Here is a 25,977-nt window from a genome sequence, read left to right on the forward strand (position 1 = left end):
TAAAGAGGAGCGTGGCTTTGGAGGGCTTGTATCACGCGTTTGCCTTTGTCCTGCGTTCCCCCCACCCCACTAACAGTTGTAGGCAATGTGTGTGTGGTGTGTGTATAACGTGTGCGTGTAGCTTTCGAACAACCATCCGCCTCCACCCCCTTCCCCTCCTCCTCGTCCCCCTCCTCCTCCCCCCGTTTGAGTGTCCCTGCCTGGGTTGGTGCAGTTTGAGGGATGGGGGGTTAGAGCATGCACCGTCCAACAAAACTACCTGTGTGGCCCCCGCATGGAGGACAGTGGACAGGGATGCGTTTGAGCGACTTTTTTTTTTCTCGGAGACACCATTGCCTCCTCACTTTATTGGACATGCCGACGTTGCGACATATTGTTGACAACATAAAACGAGGTAAACACTAAATGTTATGTTGAATGTGATACCAAAAGTGTGCGTATATGTTGCCCTGGTGTCCAGTTATATTTAGAAGGCAAAAAGGAGCATTTCAACCACGCGATTGAATTTATTTTTATTTTTAATCAATTAAATGGTTAAAAATAGCCGTAGCCGTTATTGAGAATGAAAGTGTTAATAAAACCCCGCGAACGAATGTCTTGATGTAATAGCACGAGGCTTGATGAAAGTTTTTTTAGCGAGTTTCTTTTAGCGTTTTAAAAGGACTTGAAACTGTTGAAGTTTAGACAATGCAGCCAGAAGACAGCCACGTGCTCGCTACGTTTGGGTGGCCTCAGTGACAAACTTTTAGCTCATAACAAAGTTTGCTGAAAATGGACATGGGGGAAGCAGATTGATACCGTACTCAGAACGAGTTAGCGTGTAAGGCCAGTATTTCATCTTTGCGTGTTCCCTTTTGATTCTCTTCAATTTCCTTAAACACAAGACAGTCCAGGTTTGGGGACATTTGCATGTGCGGTGAGTCTTTGAACGCACCAGCCAGTGTGTTTAACCATAGAGCTAGCATAAAAACGCTGACGGTAAAGTAATGTTTTTTTTTTTTTTTTGGTGTGTTTTCACTTTGTTTTAAGAGGAGGAGGACATGGTAAGCGTAACAGGAGGAGGAGGAGTACAAGTTGGGAGGCAACGAGGCTGCTGTAGTGATAGTCGGATTAAAACATGATGACAGTCCTGTAATTGCTACCTGGTGCACATTTTGACCAAATCTGACAAAGATGGTGTCTACCTCCGTCCGTGTCTCCCTGTCATCTAGGCATTGCACGTGCCCACTTTTTCCTGTGAATATGGCTTGGTGAGAAAGTCTGGCTCGTCAGCCTCTCTGGGAATCCCCGCAGTATTTTCAACAAGAGACGAGGAGAGGGGGGAAATAAGCAAAAATGGACAAAGAAACGATGGGTACGCAGTATGAGGCCGTGGCCGAGATTGGAGAAGGCGCCTATGGAAAAGTGTACAAAGCCAGAGATCTGAAGAACGGGGGACGATTTGTTGCCTTAAAACGAGTTCGTGTCCAGACGGAGGAAGAGGGGATGCCTCTCTCAACCATCCGGGAGGTGGCGGTACTGAGGCAGCTTGAAGCCTTTGAGCATCCCAATGTTGTCAGGTAAGTGTGGGGGAGAAAAGGTGTGTATCCGTGTGGCCTAACCACTTATGTTAAGAAACAACCCGCTCTAATATGTCCACATTTTTTGCTGCTCACCACGGCTGTGTTGGGAATTATTCAGTCATTCCCTTCTCCCTCACTGCAACAAAATATGAGATGCAAGCACTGTTTGGGTCAGTGAAGTCAACGCACTTGATGACAAGTAGCATTTTGGCAGATCGTGAACATTCGTTGAAAAAGAGGCTTCAAGCTGTTAAATGCCACTCCTAGTTGAAGTTTACTGACAAACTAAACATAAAACATAGAGAATTACGTGCTGTGTATTTCAAACAATCACATAGCTTTGCCTTAGAAAATTCCCTCAGCTCGTACAATGAAAAACACCAGAGAAGCAGTTGGTATTTGAACACATACGGTGGAGTAACACATATAGACCAAGGATGGGCAACTAAAATGCTGGAGGAGGCCACAATTTTTCATCAGTGTAATTGGGTGGCGGAAGGGGACCACACACTTCCGAATCAGTGTATGATTAATATGCTATTTTAAATATGGACAAAATACATATGTACATGCACAATATGTGCTCTTATTAGATTTAATTTTTGATAATACATATTTCAATGCATGTATAAAAGATCCACTATCCTAATCCAACAACAAGGATTTTGAAGCAAACAACAACAACAAAAAACACATTCTGTATTTTTTTTTTTTTTCAGTCCAGAGGGTTCGCTTGCATAAAAATTACAATTCAAGGATGGCACAAAGCTGCTGAACAAGAAATCAACATTAAGTGCAAGTGCTCATTTTGTTCATTTTTTTTTTTCACAAAATCACAACTCATTCAAAATTTTATATTATTGAGCTACTATTTTGTTACCCATACTGCCCCAAGCCAACATTTATTTTTCAAAATGTGTGCAGTTAGGTAGCAGAATAGTTAGCATGTCCATCCTATTGTAAACAGGTTTGAGACTCTGCTCAGGTGCTCGACTGTGGAGCTTGCATGTTTCGTAATTTGCTCTCAGTGGGCCTCGTAGCTCCTTGCATGTCAGCAGCACCCATCTGTGTATGAATGTTTGCGTGAATGGGTGAATGTGAGGCTTTGTAAAGTTCTTTGGGCACCATTTAGATAAAGTGCTAAATAAGTGCACTTCATTTACTCTTAGCCATTTCCCAAACCTTTTTAATTTGAAATCCGACTTAGAAGCTGGGAAGCAGCTGTGTCCCGGCTTGATGATCAATTAATTAGTTTCCAACTTTATCCCCCCCACCACGTCGACCAAATGAGAACTGACGTGCTACATATTTTGGACCTTATGCTTGTTAAACTCTGCTCTAGGACATTCTAAACAAGAATACATTTAGAACATTAGATACACCTGTATCGAGGGAGTATGCAATCAGCTTGAATTTGTAGTTTTAATGAATCACTGAACAACAACATCTTACAGTTGTTGCGACATTGTCATTCCATTTCCAGTAATACAGATCTACCCAAAACAAAACACTAACTCAAAGTTTTGACCAGAGTATGAATCATTCACTTCACTTCATAGCTTGACTATGTGTTTCCAATTTCCATTTCCATTTGGCCCATGTTTCACCCCTGGGGTGGTAGGTTTTGATTAATTCCATTGTCAACTGCTTACTGAGGCCATTTTGTGTCACTTTCATTTCAAACAATCACCAGTCAGTTATCTGTGCCTGTATTATGCACCGGGGAACTCCTCAATGGACATGACAGAAACATGGCATTCACATTATTGCCTCTAAAACCACTCAATGCACAAATGAACAATGAGCGATCATGGCGTTGTCCTAACACGATCACAATGGCTTATTTTTACCTTGACCACAAACATGCCTAATTTTAAAACACTTCTCTCAGTTCAGTTTAGTGGGTAGATCTGCCTTTGTGGAAGCAGGGCATTAGATTGGTTGAAAGTTTTTTGAATTGGTGCGGAGACCCACCAGTTTAGCCAAACGATATAACCAAGCAGCTCAAACCAGGACAGTTGCATTATGGACCTTCTGTGAGACTCCCGGCAACCCCTGGATGTTGGTAATGAGCTCCATTATTCATTCCATATGTTCAGTGTCTGCTGAGAGCCCCCATTGTAGGCCGACAATCGAGCTGTGAGGGGCGTTTAACCTCACCGCTTCAAGAGGAGGGCGTCATCTATTCTTTGACATCACACGCAGTACTTATGCCTTGAACGAATCACCTCGCAGCACTGACTTGAGTGTTTCAAATCTTGCTCTTATGAGAGCATTGCAGGGCTGAAAAAGAAATTCAGGATTTTTTACATGCAAGCACTATATAACCTACCGGTATGTAGATTAAGTAAATTGTAATTTGGTAATATGACACAGTAAAATCCTCATACTTCAAATGTTCATCCCATTTACCAGTAAGGGATTTCAAGAGACATATTAAATACTCCCTGTCATGTATTGATGTCTACCTATTTAAACATTCACTTGCACTGACCTAATATTTCATATTGATTTAAAAAGACTAAACCGGACATGCGTTATGAGGTCATGTGATGCCAATAACCAATCAGTGTCAACATGTCCACTGGGTTGCCATTTCGGTTCCCTTATCCTGCAAAGAGCGCCACTATGATGGAAGATGACGCCCTTGCCGCAGCTCCCTTTAACATGCCAAAGAGCATCAGGAGTTGTCATAGCGCTGCTCGAGGAATGTTGCTTGTGTTCCCCAGCTCTTTGAAGGGGACATACTGCATAGTTTTTGTTTTAGCTTTTCACCAAAGCCTCCTTTGGCAGTTTGCTGACATAATCTGGATTCTTGGCTTTATCTTGTTGCCTAGTTTGGTACAATCATAGCCGCTGATGTTTGGGATTTGGTAGCCTTCAATGGCTGAAAGCTCTGTTTTTACAAGGGGTCAATTGGTTAGAAATGACTATGTTATTATTTTCTAAGTTATTCTGATACAAAAAAAACACAAAAAAAAACCAGGTCATTTTTAGTATTGTTACTTACACTTTGCCTGAAAGGCACACGCATGGAGAAAGAACAGGAAGGTGTTAGCAAAGCAATACTGTGGCGTTTTGAACTGCCAGACTCTTTCCTATGTTGCAGTAAGTTCCACTTCTGGTTCCCACTTTTTGTACACTATATGCGGTGACCTCCCAAAAAAAGAAAAAAACAAAACACATTTGTGAATATAATCCTTTAGATTGCCAGTGAGATGAAATCCCACAAGATTTGCTGGCGTTATGTGTGATGTCCAACATATCGATTTGAACTTTACTCGTTTTAAGACTTTTTCTTATGCGAGCTCAATCCGCGATATTGATCGCTCCTTTTCCTCCTCTTCCAGGCTCTTTGACGTGTGTACAGTGTCTCGGACTAACCGCGAAACCAAACTCACTCTGGTCTTTGAGCATGTGGATCAAGACCTGACCACCTACCTAGAGAAAGCCCCCGACCCCGGCGTGCCGCCAGAAACCATCAAGGTAATGACATGTGACTACTAATCTACAACTTTAAGAGTTGACGAACGGCAACAAGTTTCGATAGTTAATTTTCAATTGTTTTGCTCAAAAGTGTCACTTTTTCCTCAAATGTATTTTGAAATATTTATCAAATCACTAAAGTACATTAAGGCAAGTTTACGTCTGAGTCATTACTTGATTTTCTATTTTAGATGGAAAAGGAGATATTTTCTAATCCTCTGGGGCTTGCATGACCACAGCCATGTCTGTTTGGTACTGACTGAGCTTTTTTTGTCAAAGCCATGGCAGGCAGACTGCAGCTCTCTGCAACGGCAAAACTACCAGGGCGTTTTAAAGGCCAGCACATGTGGCAAATGGACTCCAAATTAAAGGCTCCTTCTTTTCACTTGGCCTTCTTTTTGCAAGACGTCTGCGCTCAGGAAACAAGTGTGTGAATTAAGCGATCGAATTTAAAGATTTTTGCTTTTATGCGCAAGTTTTGCATTTGATTGCCGCAGTTATACTGTGGGGCCATTATGAGCCTAAGGAAGTCCCTTCATCGGTTACTCCAGCGCTCTCGATTAAAATCCACTGAGAGTTCACTTACAATTTGCCCAAAGGTCGGAACTGGACGCGCCATTAACCCTTCCTCTGTGACTGCTGTGACAAAACTCTTAATCGTGTTTCACCCCTTAGGTCCCGTGACTTAACGTGTACAATACTGGGGAGTTATCGCTCCGTTTTTGTGCCTCTGAGTTTAAGTGTCAGTTTTGAAATGGAGACCTTGTGGAAGCGAGAGTATTTGTAGTTTTTACCACCCCAGGGCCAAGTTTACGTGTGAACGTTCTGTCGCGCTACAGTATTGATGATAAACTGTGTAAGCATAGACGAAACAGGTGGATCTGACCTGCAGCCTTAATCAGGGGTTTAGTTAGCTAAAGACAATGTAGTGTCTGGCACTGTAATTTTTTGCTTGTATTACTTTATCACACATTGTATACCGCGATTCAGTTTTTAATTCAACAACAAATATTGTTGTACTCTTTGAATAAGTCATGCATTATGAATTTGGGCCATTGATTTCTGAATGAAATGTCATTATTTAACAATATTCCCTGCTTGACAGCTCTGCTGTTAATGCCATCATCAGATCGGTGGAGGTTGAGCCACCTGTTGAGTTGGTTTGGGGCTCCTCTTCACCCCTGCGTTGCTCCGCCTTAACATCCATGCAGCTGGAGCCATTGGAAGACAAAAGGGCAATGATGGATCGACAATATGACACTGGCTCCATCCCTTGTTATTTCTAGGACAGAGGCCCAGTTATTCACCCCCAAAATGCCTTCCACTCGACAGCAAATTCATCGGATCGAATCAGATTTGGTAGACTTTTGCCTATTTATGTAAACATTAAATCTCCTAAATGTTAACAAAGCTCAGATACAGCTGACCCTAAACTAGCATTAAAAAAAAAAAAAAAAATGTTACCCCACTCCTTGCCAGTCTGTCCACCTCTGCCCCCGCTCCCTCCCACCACCCACTCGGCTTCAAGACCCACCACATGCTCACTGATGAAAGAGGCCCTCCTCCAGGAATTAAATGAGCTGGAAGGACATCAAGCAGCCGAGCTACCCAAGGCTCGGTGTGGCTCGGCCGGGCCAGCGCTTGGGTGTCACCCACCCTTCTCCGCTGCCATCATCCAGACTACCACAGCTCTATTCTCTGAGCCTATAAAGGGGGAGGTTAATGAAGCATGGGGAGGGCATTACACTAACGCTAACCGGCAGATGTCCCATATTGTGCCTCGCTACAATAAACAATATGGCTGCCTTTGGTACATTTGCATTAGAAAAGGAAGCATACCCAGAAAGCCATGTTGTGGCTGCATCTTGCAGAGGGCTTATTACCTTTTTTTTTTCCTGGTACCCCTGTTTTGGGGGGGGTCAAACCTTTTGCCTTTTTGTGTGATATTGTCTCTTCCAAGCCAAGTTGGCCCCGGGACTTTTCTGACTTCTAATGGCCGTTGATTTACTGGCTTGTTTAAAATGGTAAGGGCCTTTAAACTTAATTTTCAACTTTCTAACGCCGTTAGATCTGAGTATATTTTTAGTTGCGATGCTTTCCACTATGATGGCTGTGTTGTTTGACATTGTAGAGGAAATTGATATATCACAGAGGAAGGTGCTGAGGACAAGCGGGCCATCATTGTTTGTGTGTTTGTCCAAGAGTCACACTTCTGAGGTAATTAGTGTTTACTAGCAAATCCTGCTGAAAGGAAGCACGGTGAAATGGTTATTTAAAGCAGAGAGGAACTGACTGGGGGGTGCTATTGTGTCAGCACACACACACACACACACCCCACACACGCACACAAAATAACCAACCGCCTCCCTCTGTTCTATGACCCTGTCTGTCTGCTGCCCTCCTCACTAGGTCATGGCTGGATGGAGATGTAGAAAGGAAGGTCTGTTTATGCATCCTGCCTGCCCTTGGTCAGGACCCCCCCTACAAGTCCCCCTACCGCACACACTTAACATTTTCACACACACGTTTTTACACACACAAACTTCGACCCCCGACAAGCTAGGGTGCACACAAATGGGAATGTTGTGTTCCGTGTTGACGTGAACATAGAGCCGGGGCGACACGCAGCTTGTGTGTATACAAACGCGCCCACTCTGGGCTCCTCGTGTCCACAGTACACGGTGGGGTGTCCCATCTCCTGCGCAGCACAGCAGCCAGCCCCGCGCCGCTTGCTAATGTTTTCTGCTTGAGTGTGCAGGCCTCTTTGACTCACTCACCAGCTGGTCAGCTAGTGAATAGAGCTGTGGGCTCAGCTCCATGTCACTTGTGAGGTCTTGGCTGGGGACTTTTTGGGGAGGGTGGGAGGCCGGCGGGCTAAGGGGCATGTGTGTATTTACAGGAGAGAGTACGTATGTAAAGGCTGGGATAAGACCCACAAAAAGTGTTTTTTTTTTTTTTTTTTTTCTGTAGTGGCTTTCATACACAGTATACATCCAACCCTTTCCTTTCTGAATTTGGATATGTCAGCTGGTCTTTTTATTGGAATACCATAAGCGATCCAAAACCAAAGGTCTGCCCTTTTGCTATGAGCTTTAATTCGACAGCCAAAACCGCCACTTTCTTTATCAATGCTCGTTACTTGTTTACAGGTGCAAGACCTGTTTTGGGAGCATTTCAGTTTGGAAGGAACAAGTCTAAGCTGGTTCGACATAGTTGCGTTCTTCCCGCGCTAGTTTACTTGAGCTCAAGCGTTATTGATGCAGCAGCGCCTATGGCCATTTCTGAGGTCAGCCTGTGGTCATAAAATGAGAGGGAACGCCAATTAACTCCAGCGGAGCAGCTGCTATGAAACAGAGCTCCATGCTTGTGTAGAGCAAGGGCCTCCTTCTCTCATTTGTGTGTGTGTCAGTTATCAAACATCTGCCACAGTCAACAAGAAAAGACACAGGCCTCCTCCGTTAACTCCTTTACTACCAAACTGTGGCTGCCATTTTAGTGAAGCTCAGGACATTCAGGCTATTTGATGCCAAAGCAATTGTTGCTTTGTGAATGTGACATGATTTTTAAAATGACATTTTAATACACAGTATACTGGACACACTGGGCGCAATTTGATGTTCACTTCACCCCAACATAAAAGTTTTTCAAGTTATGAGTCGCTTGGTCTTTTTGTTGGGGGCTGGAACCGATTAATGGCGTTTCAATTTGTTTCAATTGGGCAAACAAATGTGATATTTGAGTAAATTGTGTTATGATGTCACGAAACAGATTAATTTTGCAACTATATCTAAGTATCTACTTTTGTTTAATATTGTGGTTGTACTTTGTAGTGTACTAGCAAAACTGCCCCTTTTCAGTCATACTGAAAAAGGTGTTTCGAAAATTATTCCTTCTCATGTAATTAAATAAGATCACTAAAATATACTCTTCTATACTCTTGTAATGTCATTATTTTGCATGTGTTTAGCCAGTGAGAATGTCTCTGTTCAAATGTAATTATTTACAACAACAAAAAACTTACTGACTTATTATTTTCTTCCAGGATATGATGTATCAGCTGCTCCAGGGGCTGGACTTCCTGCACTCACACCGTGTAGTTCACCGTGACCTAAAACCCCAGAATATCCTGGTCACCAGCGGAGGACAGATTAAACTAGCCGATTTCGGCCTGGCCCGCATCTACAGCTTCCAGATGGCGCTCACTTCTGTGGTGAGTCCATATCTCGAGGCTAATTAAGTCTGATCTTACAGTTACTTACCTTGAGAGATAGCGCCAGATGAAGCCTCTTGGGATTTCGAGTTAAACAAAGCTTTGTTTTTCGTCTCCATTTTTTTTTTTTCAATCGAACGAAACATGAGTAACAGTGAGCCTCATTCACGTTATTATAACGAGGACGCAGACACGCTGCCGTCAAGTCCCCTCCCATGCTTTGGGAGTTCGATGTAAATGTGATGTGGCGGGCGCTCACGTGAAGGACATGAGCGGGCAGTTCCGCTGCACTGAGTCACATGATCGAGTTTCTCAGTGTAAAGTGAGAGCCAAGGGCCCCTGTGGCCCCTTCTCAGGAATCCATCAGTGGCAATAGTGGACAGGGATGGAACAGATGAGGAGACACAGGGACCCCTCCCTTTCCCGCTGTCGGTACTTTGATGTCCCACTGCTGAGCTTGTGGGCTCCGATGACCAGATAAAATGGAGACTGAAGGACTCTTTGGTAGTCATTGAATTAGGGAGAAATGAGACGTTAAAGATTCACACAGGCGGCAAATGTTGCTCAATACGTTTTTTTTCCTCAATTATTAAGTGACGTTTTCTTAGCAGCTATAAAATTGTGAATGTACTTGTGTTATTGAGCTTTATTTTCTTGCTCCCCAGTTTATAACTGGGCTTTTAAAAGGTACACAACGTTAACAAACGTTTTATGGATTGATGTCTCAAATTTCTACCAAGGATCATTTGTTTTTTAGGCAGCTTTCAAGGGGCAACTTTAGGGACGCACCGAAGCATAACAGTATCTAAAATGCCGTATTCAGAAATGACTTTCAAATTTACATAATGCCTCCACAATGTGTTTTGTACAGTGGGGTTTTTGTTCTGGTCATTGCTCTTATTACTGGCAAGGGTTCCATTTCTAAGGTTGCATTCTAATAAGGGAATTCACCTTCAGGTATGAGTGACACATATTGAGACCCGTAAATCATTTGTGCACACAAAGGCATTTAAGTTTTGAGCTGCTTTGCACTCACACACACACACACACACACACTCATTTCCTTCCTTGATTATACAGCAAAGGCCACAATAATACAACTGTGTGAGTTTAGAACGGCGTGTGGTAGAACTGCTGCACGGGTCTTCGGTTCCAGATGAATGTTCCTGTGTCTAAAGCGTCAATAGTCCCCAAAACGCACACAATCGCACACTACCTTCATTGAGCCATTCTGCGCTTCCTCACGGCAAATAGAAGCTATAATCTACAAGACGAGAGAATTGCATGCACTGTACACAAAGCGCCACACCGTTTAAGAGGATCTTCCCCCTTGCCCAACACAGAGTAGCAGTTACTTATTTAGTCAACAAATTCCACCGTTATTGGCAGACAAGTGGGCTGTGGAGAACTGCTGTTGCTTAAAGAGGAAGTCAACCTCAAAATATTCTTTACAATAAGATGTTCTATGCAGCTTCACTAGTCTAAACTTGATATTCTGATTAATATTGTGTTTGTTGTTAAGCGGAAAAATCCACCACTTTTAATCCATCTCAGGGGGCGGCCATTTTGTCACTTGCTGTCGACTGAAAATGACGTCACAGTCGCTCAGGGCTTAGGTAACGACCAATCACGGCTCATCTTCAGAAAACAGGTGAGCCGTGATTGTTTGTTACCTGAGGCCTGAGCAGTTGTGATGTCATTTTCAGTCGACAGCAAGTGACAAAATGGCCGCCCCCTGAGATGGATAAAAACGGTCTGATTTTGCTTCATATTCCACAAACGCAATTGTAATGAGAATGCCATGTTTAGACTGGCGCGGCTGTATAGAAGAGGTTATTTATAAAGAAAACTTATTGTTGCATTCCCCTTTAAGGGAACAAGACTCTTCTCTCTGTGATTCATTTTGCACTTTTAAAATGAGTGTCTGGTGTGGCAATTTGCATAATGTTGTTAAGAAGTCCCCTGCTCCTTGTTTTGTCTCAGTCTTTCCAACTGAAACTCAGACTGTGCTCTTGATTACGATAATAGCGTTAACATCGTCACGCTAATCAACCTTGTACATGCACATGTTCTAACGGTGGTTGAATTGGTGTGTTAGCGTAACACTGAAGGGATGTGTGTCCTCCGCTTGAAATGACAAAGATGGCTTCTCATTCCAGATTCTCGTGATCTATGACTGTGACCGGTAGTTGTAAATCTATGGTTTAACAGAAAACCTATGTTGAAACCTCTGAGATTCATCAGTGCTGCTCTGGAGGCTGCTATGTTTAGTTATTCTGACAAAAATGTGTGAAAGTAGATGTGCATGGTTGCATGTGACTGACATCTTCCTCCACATCACCGTTTTACCAAGTTTTGCATATTTTGGCCCTCCCTGAGAGAGAGGGAGACCACCCATTGGGGTGGTACAGAGGCCTCGATTAGGCGGCCTCTGGTCGTCCCTGGGGGGCACTTGCTTTGTTAATGGCATTTTAATGACCCAGTCTGCCTACGGCTTCATTGAACTGCCTTGAATGACACGCAGATGGCCAAAGCTGACGGGTTCATCTGACATGTCACAGAGGAAAGAGGTGGGCCTTTTTTTTTTTCTTCTCTAAACCAAGATGGCTCATACCAGCTTCCCAATTGTATTGGGCGTAACATGTTTGTTTCATCAAGATCACAATGCAGTTTTTGCTTGATTAAAGCAAATGTGCTTATTTGAATCCAACCATTCCTAACCACAAGATTCTCGACTCATCAATTCTAGTCTCACACAAACGTTTTGGTTTTCTGCATACACTTTGTGAAGATAGAAATACTTTTGATGGAGGGTCTGAAAGTTACATCGCCCCCTATTGGTGTGGCTTATGTATGACAGCATTTTTATAGGGTCATTGAGTCTATTTCTTTAGGTTCTTTGGTTCTTTCTTTAAGAGTTGCACCTTCGCTAACGGGGCCAACATCAAGCTTCAACCCCCAGCTTTTGGTATTTTTTTTGAAGGCGTAAGCATTCTAATCTCTTTTAGGTGTTATGTGTACTTTTACTATTTTTTCATTTTACCAAAAATGTAATTTGATAAAACAATTAGCTTCCATGCTCATGCATGTCATGTGGATGCCCTTGCTTGCCAAATTGGATTTAAGGAGAATGACAACAGACTTATCAGTTGTTGTTCGACTTTACTGTTTTTCTGCTTTGAGTCCGAAAATATCCTGGGGTTGCTATATTTAACAGGAGCAAGATTTGCAGCAAGCATGCTTTTGTCTTAACCCGATGTTTATCCGTGTAGGATTTACACAAAATATTCAACTTATCACAGTAAGTATTCTCGAAGATAGACACCTATATAGGTTCTTGTTAAAACTGACAAGTCATTTTTTCCCCTCATTAAAGGTATTTTCCCAAATTAAGGCATCGCTCTGCAATTACGAAAATTGAAGCATATGTCAGGCGACACAAATTAAAACCATATTTCCTGCACTCAAAACACAGGAATGCTTCTTATAAATGTATTTTCAAGAGCACAATCAACGGTTATGTTCTAAAATCTCTACCATATGAGCCATGTTATATATCCGGTAGACTTGCAACACTAATATCTGCCTGTCAGTGCAGTATTCTATGAATTTATCTGTTTTTCCTTGAATGCATTTATGCTATTTATAATGAAGACCAGGCAGGGACCGGGGGGGGGGGGTCAACGCAGGAGAGCACGTGTAGCACACCCTGGGATTGTTTAGATATCTCCTCAAACAGCTCCACATGGGGGGAAAAAAGGAAAAGCTTCTATGCTTTGACTGCGGCCAAGAGCGAATGAGCTGTCCCCCCCAAAGTTAGCATGCACACACAGATATGCCGCATATGTTCAAATGCAGGTCATGGCTTTGCTTTCCCTGTTTATTTTTAAATTCACCCTCACATGCACGACACTTCTTTTGTGTGTGTTTGTGTGTGCGCATGCATATTGCACCGGATTCTACCCCGGCCGAAACTTTCTGAGTTGTCACCACTCCTTGGCGTCGCTCCAGGTCGCCAAGCGGGTATTCTAAACAGCGGGAGTCGTGCATGTGCACACACAAAAGTGCAACGGGATATGGAAGCTGTGTCCATAGCAGGAAGAGGAGGGGGGGGGGGGAGAAAAAAAATGACGGCATATATCTGGAATTTTCCAGCTAATGATGTGCGGATGTGGTAGCACAGGGGAGAGAGAGCCACTGACTGTGCTGTCTTTGTTTCACTTGCTGAGGGCCCCATGCTGCATTCCTGTATGCTGTGCATACTTTGGCAACGCTCTGTTTTACTGTAACAGTTTGTCCGCTGCTCTAGCACTTTTCCTTCTAGCCATATATCAATATCGCCTTTAATATCTCTTTTATGTCCTTTCTTGGCCAGGTGCGGCGCGATTGTTGCGACTATAAATTGCCGAACAAGAGGGAAAGTAGTGAGCGAGTCATGAAATATTGTTGTTACAGGACTAAATGGGGCCTGTTGGGACTGTCAGGCCCAGAACCCTGTCGACTGTTTTTCCTCGTATTATAATTATTTCTATATCCTCTGCTCTTCCCATATGCGGCCTGCCTACACACCCTGAACCTTTTATCCCCTTTCCTCTGAGATTCACTTCGGGAGACTTTAATTTGTGCTGAATTGCTCTCAGGAATGTAATCACAGTCTGACCTAAGACTGATAATGTGTACAAGCTGAGAAACGTCACAACACCAAACATTTCCCGCACTTGTTCTGCAATAAATAATGGACAATTTCAAGCTTTTTAATCATGTTCCTTGTATATTGGTGTGTGTGATTATATTCGGCCACTCTATTTACAACCGGTGTCAGATAAATCAATGGCTGTGTCCGTGCCACATGCATTCAACTGATCTTTGCTATCAACTATCTTGAGTATGTTTAATGTTAAATTACCCACAGGGATGATAGATAATAAACTGCAATTAGCCTTTAAAACATCAGACACATGTTTTTGATAACTGGCATTCGTTTGGAGCACCGCACACACTCACGCAAACACTTTTGGCAATGAAGCATATTCATCCAGGCAAACGCAGGTGCTCGCACAGTCACGTGCAACCACTCCCACATTCACTAACAAACACCCACACACTGGCACGCATGCACACTTATTGTCCTCCGCCGCTGCGCTAGCACAGAACGCCGATGGCACACGGCCAGGCTCTGCAAGCGGTCCGGCCGCGGAGGTCTGACCCAGGAGGTCTGGAGGTCCTCCGGGGCAGCGAGCTCAGCAGTGAGAGTGGAGGACAGTGTTAGCGGCGGTGAGGGGGAGGATGCTCTCAGCTGAAAGGAATTCTCAGAATGTCGTCCTTTAATCTGGAGTCAGCCTCACGCACCACACACACACTGACAAACCTTTTAGGTTTTTCTCCCTCAGCTTTGTCCGACCCCCCCACTCTGTTGTTTGTGTTACCACGTGGAAGAAGGGAAGAAAGCAGCCAATAGAAATACGGACAACGTAGAACAGCAGACCGTAGGAACAGAACTCGAACTTCCTTCTTCCTGCCCCCTATGTACAAAGTACTGCCTGTATATTTATTCATGCAACATTTACTGATGGACTACAGGAAGACATGGAGCCCAACACCAAATTACAACAATAGACAATAATGGAAAAGAGGCAGAAATCCCCGGAAATTTCATGCCATAAAAGATCTCCATAAAAATCTGTGTCATAGAAAAAGGACTCATAATTGAAGAACGATGTGTCTTTTTTTTTTTTTTTGAAAGCGACAAATGGTGTGTGAAAGGGTTAGGGTTGTGCCTTCAGCACTGTCAAATTATATTTCCTCTCCCACTCCAATATGCGCAGCTTCATGTCAGGCTTAAGTTGAAGAAAGTGGGATTTGATCTTAGCGCAGGGTGGAGTTGAGAAAGACAATTTAACGTTTTGGGGTCTTATCTAGGAAGCGCTCACAATAGCAACTGTTATTACGCAGCTCAGAAGCATAATGAGAGACCACCCGGCCATAGATGAACTGCTACAAAAATTGTATCCAAGAACTTCAGTCACTGTCAGTCACCCCATATATCTTCCGGTGTGTTTCCGTACGTCTGTTTGTGGGGCCGCGTGAGTGATATAAATGCCGGCGGTATCTGCGCTTGTGGGTAAGATTTTAGGTTTTCGAATAACTGAATTGCACTGCAGCGGATACACTGCAAGCTCCAGGTTTGTGGTTCTTCTTAGAAGGCTCCATGTGCATGCATGTGTGCTTGAACTACTTTTAAATCTGTAGGGCTGCATACTTATTGCAGTGAGTGCAAAACGCATACATTTTAAGCCTGTAAATGGCAACAATAATAAAACTAAATGGAGCATTTTGGACAGTATCATAATAACAGTGTTTCATGTTTTTTTAATTTTTTTTTTTTATATACCCAGTGAAAGGTTTCTTTCGACGTTGACTGGTTCTCATAGCTGACGTCTCACAAGATATACCGGAGTCTTCCGAATATGAGTTATCACTGTATATATTTGGTCACTGGGGTTTCAAAGCCAGGCCTTCAGAGCCTACTTGCCCCTGCTTCCTCCCTCATTTCCACTCAAGCAGGAAACAGGAGATGAGAGTACCTCACATCTGCGAAACGCAACCCTCAACTCTATTAATAGTGTCGGTTTCAAAGTAAAAATGCGACTGATACCTTTGATTGGCCTAAGGATCCATTTAGTCAGATATGCTAGCTCCCTAAATTGAGTCGTCACCGCACCGTGGAAAAGACCTCATCCAATACTTAACACTTGTTAAGATCATTCTTAAAGCTCATTGATAAATAACTTGATAAGTGATAATATAAGACCCTTGTGCTCTCTCTCTCTCTCTCTCTCTCTCTCTCTCCCTCTCTCCCATAAAACCCAAATTGAAAACAACCATTATACACGCAGGCGACTCACTGCACTCACTTTGCTTACCGGTACTCACATTTGTATTTTGATCAGCGTGCTGCGGTGCCTGAGGAGGTGGAACAAGAGCAACAGGTTGATGATAAGTCACGCTGTTTAGGAAAGCACCTGGAACCGTTCCAATATAACTTGGGGGTCACTGAGTTGTATCTGGAAGCTTTCCCTTCTGTCGCTGGGAACAATGTCACTGCTTTCCCTTTAGAGAAGCACAAAGGAACCTGAAAATCATGCTTCAAGTAAAGCAACTGTGATGGATTGTTATATTTTGAATGGAAAGCTCTACTTAATTTTGGTATGGATTTTTTTTTTTTTTTTCTTCTCATTTGATTCTACTGTTCTCCATGAACGCCGCAGGTGGTGACACTGTGGTACCGAGCCCCAGAGGTGCTGCTGCAGTCTAGTTACGCTACCCCAGTGGACCTGTGGAGCGTCGGCTGCATCTTTGCTGAGATGTTCAGACGAAGGTGAGGCGAAACGTGTTAACACTTAATCGACTGTACCAGTTGCAAAATCTCAAAGGGAGGAAGGATTGCTATAAATTTCTGTCAGACAGTTAGAGTATTTCCTCAAATAGTGTCCGTCCCTCGAATAGACCCCGTGGCGCATTTAGTTGCTAGGCAGACAATGCTATCATTCAAATTGACAAATGAACCCCTTAACCCAGTTGCTAACCAAAACAGCAGCAGTTAACTGGTCACAGTTGTATGGTTGCAGCCATGTTGAGTATTGAAGTTGTAAATTGCCTTAAAGGCTAATATCGTTCTCATTTCCTCCAACAAATCATGCTGCTTTGAAACAAAGGTCAACTAATTGGTCGTTTTCCTAAACTTGCGTGCGCTTCCTTTAAATGACATTTTGCCGTTTGAGCTGCGAGAGTTAAGTGGCATTACCGTTGGCTTATCAAACTATTCCAGTAATGACTGGCAACATGCTGTGGTTGCAGCACATGAGTCGAGACGCCGCTTCTTGATATACAGCAGGGGTTTGTCAGTTTGTGGTCTAACTGACTTCACAGCAAAAGCCATCCCATCCTAATAAGATCATTTTCTGTAAAACATTTTGAAAAAATGTGCTTCTTCCCATTTTTTTTTAAAACCTCGCAGGATCACCATAATCATTTTAGCACTAGTTTAAAAATTAAGGATGATAAAATGTTTCTGTTAACTGACAGACTTGTATGGTCTGCTTTCGTGTAGATAAGAATGGCAACTTATACTTCCTTCCCCAACCGTCCCCGCACTGCCACCACACACACGCTGACCCGCAGCGTGCGCACGAGATGCGGCGGCAAGGCAAAATGTGACTGACTGTGAACAAGTATGCACAGGAAAGAGAAATCTGAACGAAGCAGCGTTGAGCAAACCGAGCGGCGCTGTTCCCGCTGCGTGAGACAACTCTCAACTCTTGTCACGTCCATTCGACCTCCGGCTTCATTACAAGTTCAAAAGATGTGCAAATGAAGTGGAGCGTCATCAAGCACTATAAAGTGTCCGGTTATAAGAGAAAATTCAGTATATTCCTTGTGCAAAAGCTTTGTTTGACTTCCCCAATTCTTTTGTCAAATGTTCTGTAGTCCAATAGGCCTAGTAGCCTACTATTAAAAAAACAATTGTGACATGTCACTTTTCATAGCACTCTATACTGTCCAACTGTCCCTGAGGACCGAGAGCGAGGCAGAGAACACTGTAATGGACACACGCACACACCCACGTGCACACTCCCTCTCTCAACGTGATTAAGGTGGCTTTTTAAAAGGCCACCTGTTAGAGATTAAAGGGCACCTGGGAGATGCTGTTAAAGACTGGAGGCAGAACAATGGAAGAGTAATCTATTGTTTGCAGTCTTCCCGCAACAAATAAAATTTGAGCTGCTGGAAATTCAGGTCAAATGAAGAAAGATCCCCACTGATTATTTTATTTGACCATCAGAATAGGTGCTACATCAATTGTTTGTATTAATCAGATTGCTTGTTAGCGTTGATATCCCCATGCACTCAAAATTAGCTTTTCGTTGTTTCATTCAGACACTTTTGGTGCTTTCCTGTACGGACGGATGTCCAACTGTGAGTTTAACCCTTCAGGATACATTCGAGATATCCGATAACTTGGAAATTCAACATATAAACCTCAAGAAATCACTGTAGTACTTAAATAATTTATTTTCACAGTGTCCTTTTGGCATAGTCTCTCATAAAGAAGAAATCAACCCATAACATATTTTTTTCAAGAATATGTTCTATGCAAGTTCTTACTGATAAATATTGGGTTTGTGAAATAAAAGTTAATCCACCCGTTTTTAGGGTTGATTTCCACTTTAAGCAGCACAATACACCAGTTTGTATCCATCTCAGGGGCAGCCATTTTGTCACTTCTGTCAACTGAAAATGACATCACTGCTCAGGGCTCAGGTAGCGACCAATCACGGCTTAGCTTCAGAAAACAGGTCAGCTGTGTTTGGTCGGTACCTGAGCCCTGAGCAGTTGTGATGTCATTTTCAGTCGACAGAAGTGACAAAATGGTCGCCTCCTGAGATGGCTAAAAACGGGTGGATTTCGCTGCTTAAGTCATATTCCACAAACGCAATATTAATCAGAATGCCGTTTATCAACTAGTGGGCCTGCTGGGAACATATTCTTGAAAAAAATATGTTTGGGTTGATTTCCCCCTTAAGAGAAATGTGGTTTAAAAAAAAAAAAATTAACTGAAACACAAAAAGAAAAAAATATCTCATGTTTGGCCAATGAACGCACACACGTCATGTAAGCAAACCGAAAGCCTTATGCGCATTTAATTCTACACAGAATACTAGTAGTAGCGATGAAGTCAGTTGGAAACCAGGACAGTATTTACCCTCAATTATCTTTTAATTATTGGCTGTAAATCAAAAACCAAAAGAGAAACTCACTGAACCTGATATACTGCCAAGAAACATAGAAATGCAAACATGAATATTGCTTTGTGACTTTTTGCAAATATGGACAAATGTGACTGTGTAAACTGTATAAATACACACTGCATTGGGGAAAAAGTGAATTTGCGAGCATTTTTCCCGACATTTTAAGCTGCAGCGTAAGACGCACGCTCAACCTGTGCAATGCAAATAACCTGAAGAAAATGTGAAAGCCCCCATAAACATCAGCGATCACCCCTGGGCATGTTCCCCTTTCATCGTCAAACATACCAATGTTTAATGCCTCTTCTAATGACTACATTGTTGTGAAAGGAATTTGAGCAAATATCATACAAGTCTACATTTGCATGGCTCGGATAGTGTCAGGGTGAGTCATGGATGCAAGTGAATGAGAAAGAGAAAACCGCCTGCTTGTTGACATTCCTCTAATCTTAAAAGGTCGACCGTGTTGTGTTAATGGTCCGGCAGAAGCCGCACATCCATGTTGACTTTCTCACAGTCTGTTACGCCAGAGGCTTTTCGATTGATAAATCTCCACCAACACCTTGTGCGCATGTCATACAGTTTAAAACCAGGTGGGGGGGGGGGGGGGGGAGATGCATCACCACATCAGACAAACATTCTTTTTTCTCTCTATTTCCCACCCAGCTTGACACTCACGTGCAACCGCGCGCACACACATGCACGCACACACACACACCCACACACCCCCACACACACACACACACACACACACACACACAGGCATTCCAGAGGTTGCTGCAGTGGAATGTGGGACAGAGAAGTATTGGCAGTGAAGGAAGCATGACTCAGCTTACTCTCCCAACCCAGCATATCCATGTGTGTGTATAATAGGAGGGGGTGGGGGGGGCATAAATACTGAACAGTATATGCTCATGCAAATCTCACAAAGGGAAAAAAAAAATTCCAGTGTCAATACTAGCACCGCGTCTGCCAATGTGGACCGGACTCTTGCCTGCGTGTGCATGCCTGTGGCCATCACTAACAAACCAGCAAACCACAGCAGGTTTAAAAATGGACCTCTCGGAATTATCAGCCCTACTTGTTTTGGCACGATGGCTTTGCTGGAGGTGAATCTTCCAAACGGGTTTGGTGTGATCTGACATGGATGGAAAAAGTGTTTAGAAAGCCGCATAGGTGGCGTTTTGTTTCCAAGCTGTTTAAAGAAGTCGTAAAAGATCATACGTACAAAGTCTCGCCGGTTAATGGTGGTGGTTATGAAGAGCTGCGGCAAGTTCTGTCGTAAGTTAATTAACACTTTGATTTATGTGACGATCGCCGTGCCATGCTGCAGTCGCCTGTCAGTTAAGATGTGCATTGTTAAATCTTCTGTTGCATACTAAAAAAAGAACATGTTTACATATTTTCACAAAGTACCGCATTTGTTGGGCACAAAGGGTATTGTTAAAATTAAGCCTTTGACATCAACACCTCCTTGTTTCCTTCAGCAGGAAGGTCGAGTTCCCATGCTTCTTTCTCTGTCCGGGTAATCACATTTTTCTTTCACACGCCTCTCCCTCCTATTTCATGACTTACATTCGCGAAGAAAGCGAGAGCGAGCGAATGCACACAGGATGCTTCGGCTTTTTCCGTCCCGCACTACCAACGGCGAACTTGGTCTGATGTTGACGACTGGAATTTGTGCGTGGCACGGACGCCCACGGGCTTCCAAAGACGGGCCAAAGCCACAGGAACCACCAGCAGTCTTGCTGCTCTCCGCCCCCCCTGTTTTTAATTTTTTTTTTTAACTTGTGTTACCAATACAACTCCACAGTGCTGAATGCACGAGATGGAGATGCAAGTGTGGGGACTTCTTCCTTTAAGAGTCACTCTTTCGATTTTTCCCCAGGCCCCCAAAAAATCATATACAGTCTATATCTTTTGTTCATTTACGTACATTCCAAACCACAGTAGGCCAAGAAGTACAGAATTAACGCTTTGTATGCTTAGCTATATATAATCTGCAGAAATGTCAGCTTTAGAATTCTTTTCGATTTGGTACCTGAGCCAGCTTCAGTGGGGACTTACCTGACTTAATCCATGTACGCAAGCGTGCCATTTAAATCCTCTGGAGCAATTCAGAATCAAAATTTATCTAATACCAAGACAAAAACATGAAAAAAATCACAAACAAATGTCATCATACTCATGCTGATTTATTAAATGTTTTAATGTGTTTTGCTAGTCAAATTTGGCTTTGTTTTTTTTTTTATACTTGTAACAAGTTTGCTCTGACCAACATTAATGCCAAAGTGAGTACCAATTATAAATCTGATAAGTTAAAGAAGCAGTTGCTAATTGTTTACATAGTTTAATTGACATGACTTTACAAATATAATTGGACAAAAAAAAAAAATCTAACACCCACATACACTGACTGGAAGCCGTGGAGCCAGGATAGGTCATTGGCAATAAATGAACACAATGTCATGGAACACATTTTCCGATTTAGTTTGTAAATGTAGATCCGTCCTTCTGATCTTGTTCAGGCCAGCACAATCGGGGCTTGCTGGACCTGAACACTCCACTGAGCAGGGGCGCGTGACACTCAAACGTTTCTTCTTGTTTGCAGACCTCTATTTCGCGGTAACTCAGATGTTGATCAACTGGGAAAGATTTTTGAGTGAGTATTTGCCTGTCAGTATGGATGAGCGCTCGCAACATTTCGAGTGGACGAAAAGAGCGCGTTTGTCATCCCCACAGTGTCGTCGGGGTACCTTCAGCAGAGGACTGGCCCCAGGAGGTGGCCCTACCACAGAGTGCCTTCACCCCACAGCCTGCTAAGCCAATAGAAGACTTGGTTCCTGACATAGATGAGCAAGGGCGGGCCCTCTTATTGGTACGTAGGTACAAAGTAGTATTGAACACGTTCAGTGGTAGCGTGACTTGCGAATGGAATTCACTGTGCGACCGTGCTTGTAACTCAGTTTACTCGGATATGAAATCAATTTTCAACATTGAAATGCCATTAGTATGTAGCCCCACAATCACCAAATAGCAATGACCAGAAGTGTTTCATAAAGTCGGTGAGGTAGCCATCTGGACCTGGAGCCTTGCATGTGGAGAGTCTCTGTCCCAGAAATACAATCCAATGATTAATGCGATCGTTGCCATTAGCCTCTTAATTGTCCACATTCTATCATTTATTCTCGCCTATTTCCTTCCTTTGTCAACGAAGCAGTACATTGCGCTGGCTTGGGTAGCTGGATTCGAATAATACGATCTCGCCATGTTGTTTGTGGTTCAATTAAAAAATAGAGTAAAGATATGTGGTGGCTGAAAATCTTTTTCCCCGATAAGAACATTGGCGCTCACAGCGTTTCTGTTGCAGCTAATTGATATACAGTGGCCAATCACCAGGTGTGCACCCACGTGAGTTGTTGACTGTCCAACATCTGCCTCGTGTTTATCCCATCGCCAACTATTGGCCCGGCATGCGTATTACACCTTTGTCGATCAGGTTTTTTGTTCATGGTCCATGATGCTCGGGGATAATTTTGATGTTTTCCCTTTTTTTCCCCCCCCTGTCCTCTATACAGCAATTCCTCGCCTTCAATCCCTCCAGGAGGATATCTGCATTTGCTGCACTTACCCACCCTTATTTCCAAAGTGTGGACAGCATCAGTAGAAGTGTGTATGCGGCACAGCCTATCCCCAGCAACAAGCCCACTATTGAGGAGAGGACTGCCTGAGAGTCTTCATTGTCCCTCACCGTGTCCATGCAAAGTATTCACCCAGCCGCTCGTTGGTCTTGATCATGCGTGATTGTTCAATCAAACTGCTTTAAAATATGACTCCTAGCGCAGTGAAATGAGCTGCAAAGTGGATTAAATTGAAGTATAAAACACAAAATGATGCAAGACAAATATTCATCACAAATTGCCTACATCTAACTTTACAATTCTGCCACCACTCAAAATGAGGTCCTATCTTTTCGGTGTTGCTTCCTTGTTTACAAGTTGAATTTAAGATCCCGAGGATACGTGTGTATTTGTTACCAACAGTCATGCTTCACCCAAAGGTGTAGGCTGCACCCGTGAACGTTGTTGTTGTCATGAAAAGGGGATCAATCGTTGTGTGATTTTGTGTTTTATATTTGTACCTTTACAGTTCGCCGTTAAAACTTAATCCACTGTGATTCCTTGTGGTATATCAGAACAAAGCATGAACGATCAGGTGGTGGGTACAGTATACTTTAAACCCTTCGAGGAGAGTACTCAGAAGGAGGTAATGCTAGGAATGAGGACACTCCGCCCTGGATATGCACAACAGCTATCCTCCTTCCGTGAACCGATGGATTGAAATCGCTGCTTTTAGGTTCTAAAATGTTGATGATTGACTACGTTATCAATGCAAAGACACTTCTATGACCGGGACTAATCAGTGAACGGACTGTAGACTCCATGCAGCGGCCACTGTGCGACCAGTGTTGAGCCCCCTTCGGAGTCTTCTCGATTGGAGGGGGACCCTAAAATGAATCTTTCTTCTACTTTATGGACTTGTGAAGCACAAGCACGGACGCATTTACGAACACGTCAAGTGTGCACTGATACCCCTGTAGACACCAAACTCATGAGTCATGACTAACTGCCACTTACTGCCGTCATCTTTGCAGGCCGTACAAACGTTATACTGCCATCCAGAGGATGCCCCGAGCAACTGCAGACCAGTAGCGGGATTCTAATGGTCTTTGCAACTTTGGGGTCAAGCACACTTAAAGGCATTTATCATCATCATGGGCTGATACTGGTGCTGTGGCAATGATGAAAATGAAAGTTCTTGCCACTCCCTTGATGTTTCTGAAATGGTGATAGTTAGCCATCAAGGTCTCTTAATAGCTTTTTTTTTTTTTTTTTAAATTCAAGTGACAGTAACGTACACGCTTGCAATAGGTGGCTTTAGTCCCACCAGCACGATTCATCAGTACATTTGGCATAGAATTACGCTACCAATATTCTGTATTTAATTTTAATTTTATTGCTAAGTCTTATATGCATGTTTTATCAAGTTGAGTACTTGATTTTTAAGATGCCGGGGCATAAAGTTTTCTTACACCAACTCTATAGAGGATTACTGAACCTGTGTGAGAATAAATTGATGATTTAAGGAATGTATAAATGGCTAGATGACTATACTGTACTGTTTGTAGTGCAGCAGTAATTGTAGAAAATGTTTGATATTTGCGATGTCAGCCCATAGAAATGTCACAAAAGCGGATCAGGTAGCAAAGTGAGGGTCAGCGGAATGTTGTATGGCAAGAGTATTTTGTCTGTTGAAAATGTCTGGCGGGTTCTGCGGGTGCTTGTTGAATTTCCTTCAGCTTGAAAGTGGCTGCAAATGTGTGTGCGTGCATTTTGGATTTGTTTAGTTTTTTTTAAATAATGCACAAATATCTTAAATCCCCCGCCTCCCCCCCACCCCCAATTATTTTATCAATATGTCCCGCTATGTTCAATTTTTATTTTACTTTTTTTTTTTTTACCGTCAAGGAAAAAAGCAAGTTGCAGAGATGTATTTTTTTATATAGTTCTCGCAGAACAGTAACAATACTTTAACACTGGTGTACCTTCTCTTAACTGGTCGTGCTGCTAGCACACACACACACACACCAACACACACACATACACACACACATACTTTTCACACATGCACACAGACTCATTTTTTTTCTCAGGTTTTTGGTATGGGTGTCCAAACCTTTCGCACAGTTTGCACATCATCCGGCTACTAACTGACCACATTACAACTCCTTCAGGTTCTCTTCAAGCTGTCCAATGATCATGCCATTGATCATATCCTACAGTCAGTCCTATTTATCACGTTGTGTTACTGTAGTCATTACTGTATGAATATAACTGCCTGTATGAACTGTTTTACCACAAAAGCAACCTTTAATTGGTGAACATAATCAACAAATCAATGTTATCAGCTTGACTAAGCACTGTGTGAACATTCTTTTTGGAAATGACTCATATCTGATGTTGTGACATACATTGCAACGAAAGCTCAAAATATTTTAGATTTATAGAGGTTTTGGTAATGACTGCTTTTAGTCTTTTAAACTTGATACAATCACTGTATATTTTTTCTTAGCCAGTAACAGTATCACATTTCAAACATGAGTAAAACTGAATTCCGCTTTTGAGCTTGTAGAGGTTTCGCTGTTTTGAAACGTAAAGCTTGATTCATCTTGTAACTCAAATAAAACGTTCCTGCGTCACATTTTCAGCACGTCAAATTGGGACTCTGAACAAAACAATCATGGTGTTATTGAATGAATTCAAGATTTGGTTTCTTCTTATTTTTTTACACCAGCTGAATAAAAAGCCGCTTTTTATGAAAATTGTGTTGGATTCTAATTACCGGTATGGAATTTCAAAGTAACCCTGCAAATAAATGGGGTATAATAAATGAGGTCTGGGTGTCATCTGGAAGTTTTACTAAAAGTAGAGTCAGGAGATGACACAGCAGCGTTAAAGGAAGCATGAGCGAGCTTCAAAAAGCTACAAACTGTAGCATGGCTGACACCTACATAAGAAAAGGGGGGGGGGGTTGCATGTAATTGTTGCTCAACGCGAAATGTGTGCAAGACTACTACATAAGATGCATCTGTATTTCCGTAGTTAGTGCTCGCTTTGACCCCCGTCACTGTCAGTTATATATTTAACTTTATTTAATCATGCTTTTGGTTTGCAGTGATGAAAAAATACAGGCTAGATTGTGCAGGTGTGCTCATACTATGTGTCGGGGTTTTTTTTTTTTAATCTGTACTTGAGTATGTGTTTTTCTGGCTACTTTTTACTTTGATTTCCTGCATTTTAAAACTGATATTTGTACTTTCTACTTCACTACTTTTTGTCAATATCCACTGATG

At 42.7% G+C, this 25,977-nt stretch overlaps 1 protein-coding gene across 5 annotated transcripts; it reads left to right on the forward strand.

The window, feature by feature from the left end:
• Positions 1-25,042, forward strand: cdk6 (cyclin dependent kinase 6). Of its 5 annotated transcripts, none has more exons than XM_086014685.1 (8): positions 3-394; positions 1,212-1,559; positions 4,913-5,048; positions 9,091-9,258; positions 16,527-16,636; positions 21,676-21,726; positions 21,807-21,942; positions 22,643-25,042. In XM_086014685.1, exons 2-8 carry the CDS (start codon positions 1,336-1,338, stop codon positions 22,793-22,795), a joined length of 978 nt encoding a protein of 325 aa, XP_085870811.1. In that variant the 5' UTR covers positions 3-394; positions 1,212-1,335; the 3' UTR covers positions 22,796-25,042. The 5 variants fall into 5 exon arrangements, with proteins under 5 accessions (XP_085870815.1, XP_085870811.1, XP_085870813.1 ...); XM_086014687.1 differs by lacking the exon at positions 3-394 and adding an exon at positions 709-820; XM_086014686.1 differs by lacking the exon at positions 3-394 and adding an exon at positions 732-916.
• Positions 25,043-25,977: the final 935 nt, after the last annotated feature.

The sequence above is a fragment of the Filicampus tigris genome, chromosome 18 (genome assembly GCF_054856515.1).
Source record: "Filicampus tigris isolate MCC_2025a chromosome 18, RoL_Ftig_1.0, whole genome shotgun sequence".
NCBI classification, from domain to species: domain Eukaryota; kingdom Metazoa; phylum Chordata; class Actinopteri; order Syngnathiformes; family Syngnathidae; genus Filicampus; species Filicampus tigris.

Excerpts from the sequence above, each read along its gene's own strand:
- cdk6 (XM_086014685.1), top strand. The coding sequence starts at position 1,336 with ATGGACAAAGAAACGATGGGTACGCAGTATGAGGCCGTGGCCGAGATT. Across the intron at positions 1,560-4,912 it reads GAGCATCCCAATGTTGTCAG|GCTCTTTGACGTGTGTACAG; the intron begins GTAAGTGTGGGG and ends CTCCTCTTCCAG. Across the intron at positions 16,637-21,675 it reads GCTGAGATGTTCAGACGAAG|ACCTCTATTTCGCGGTAACT; the intron begins GTGAGGCGAAAC and ends TCTTGTTTGCAG.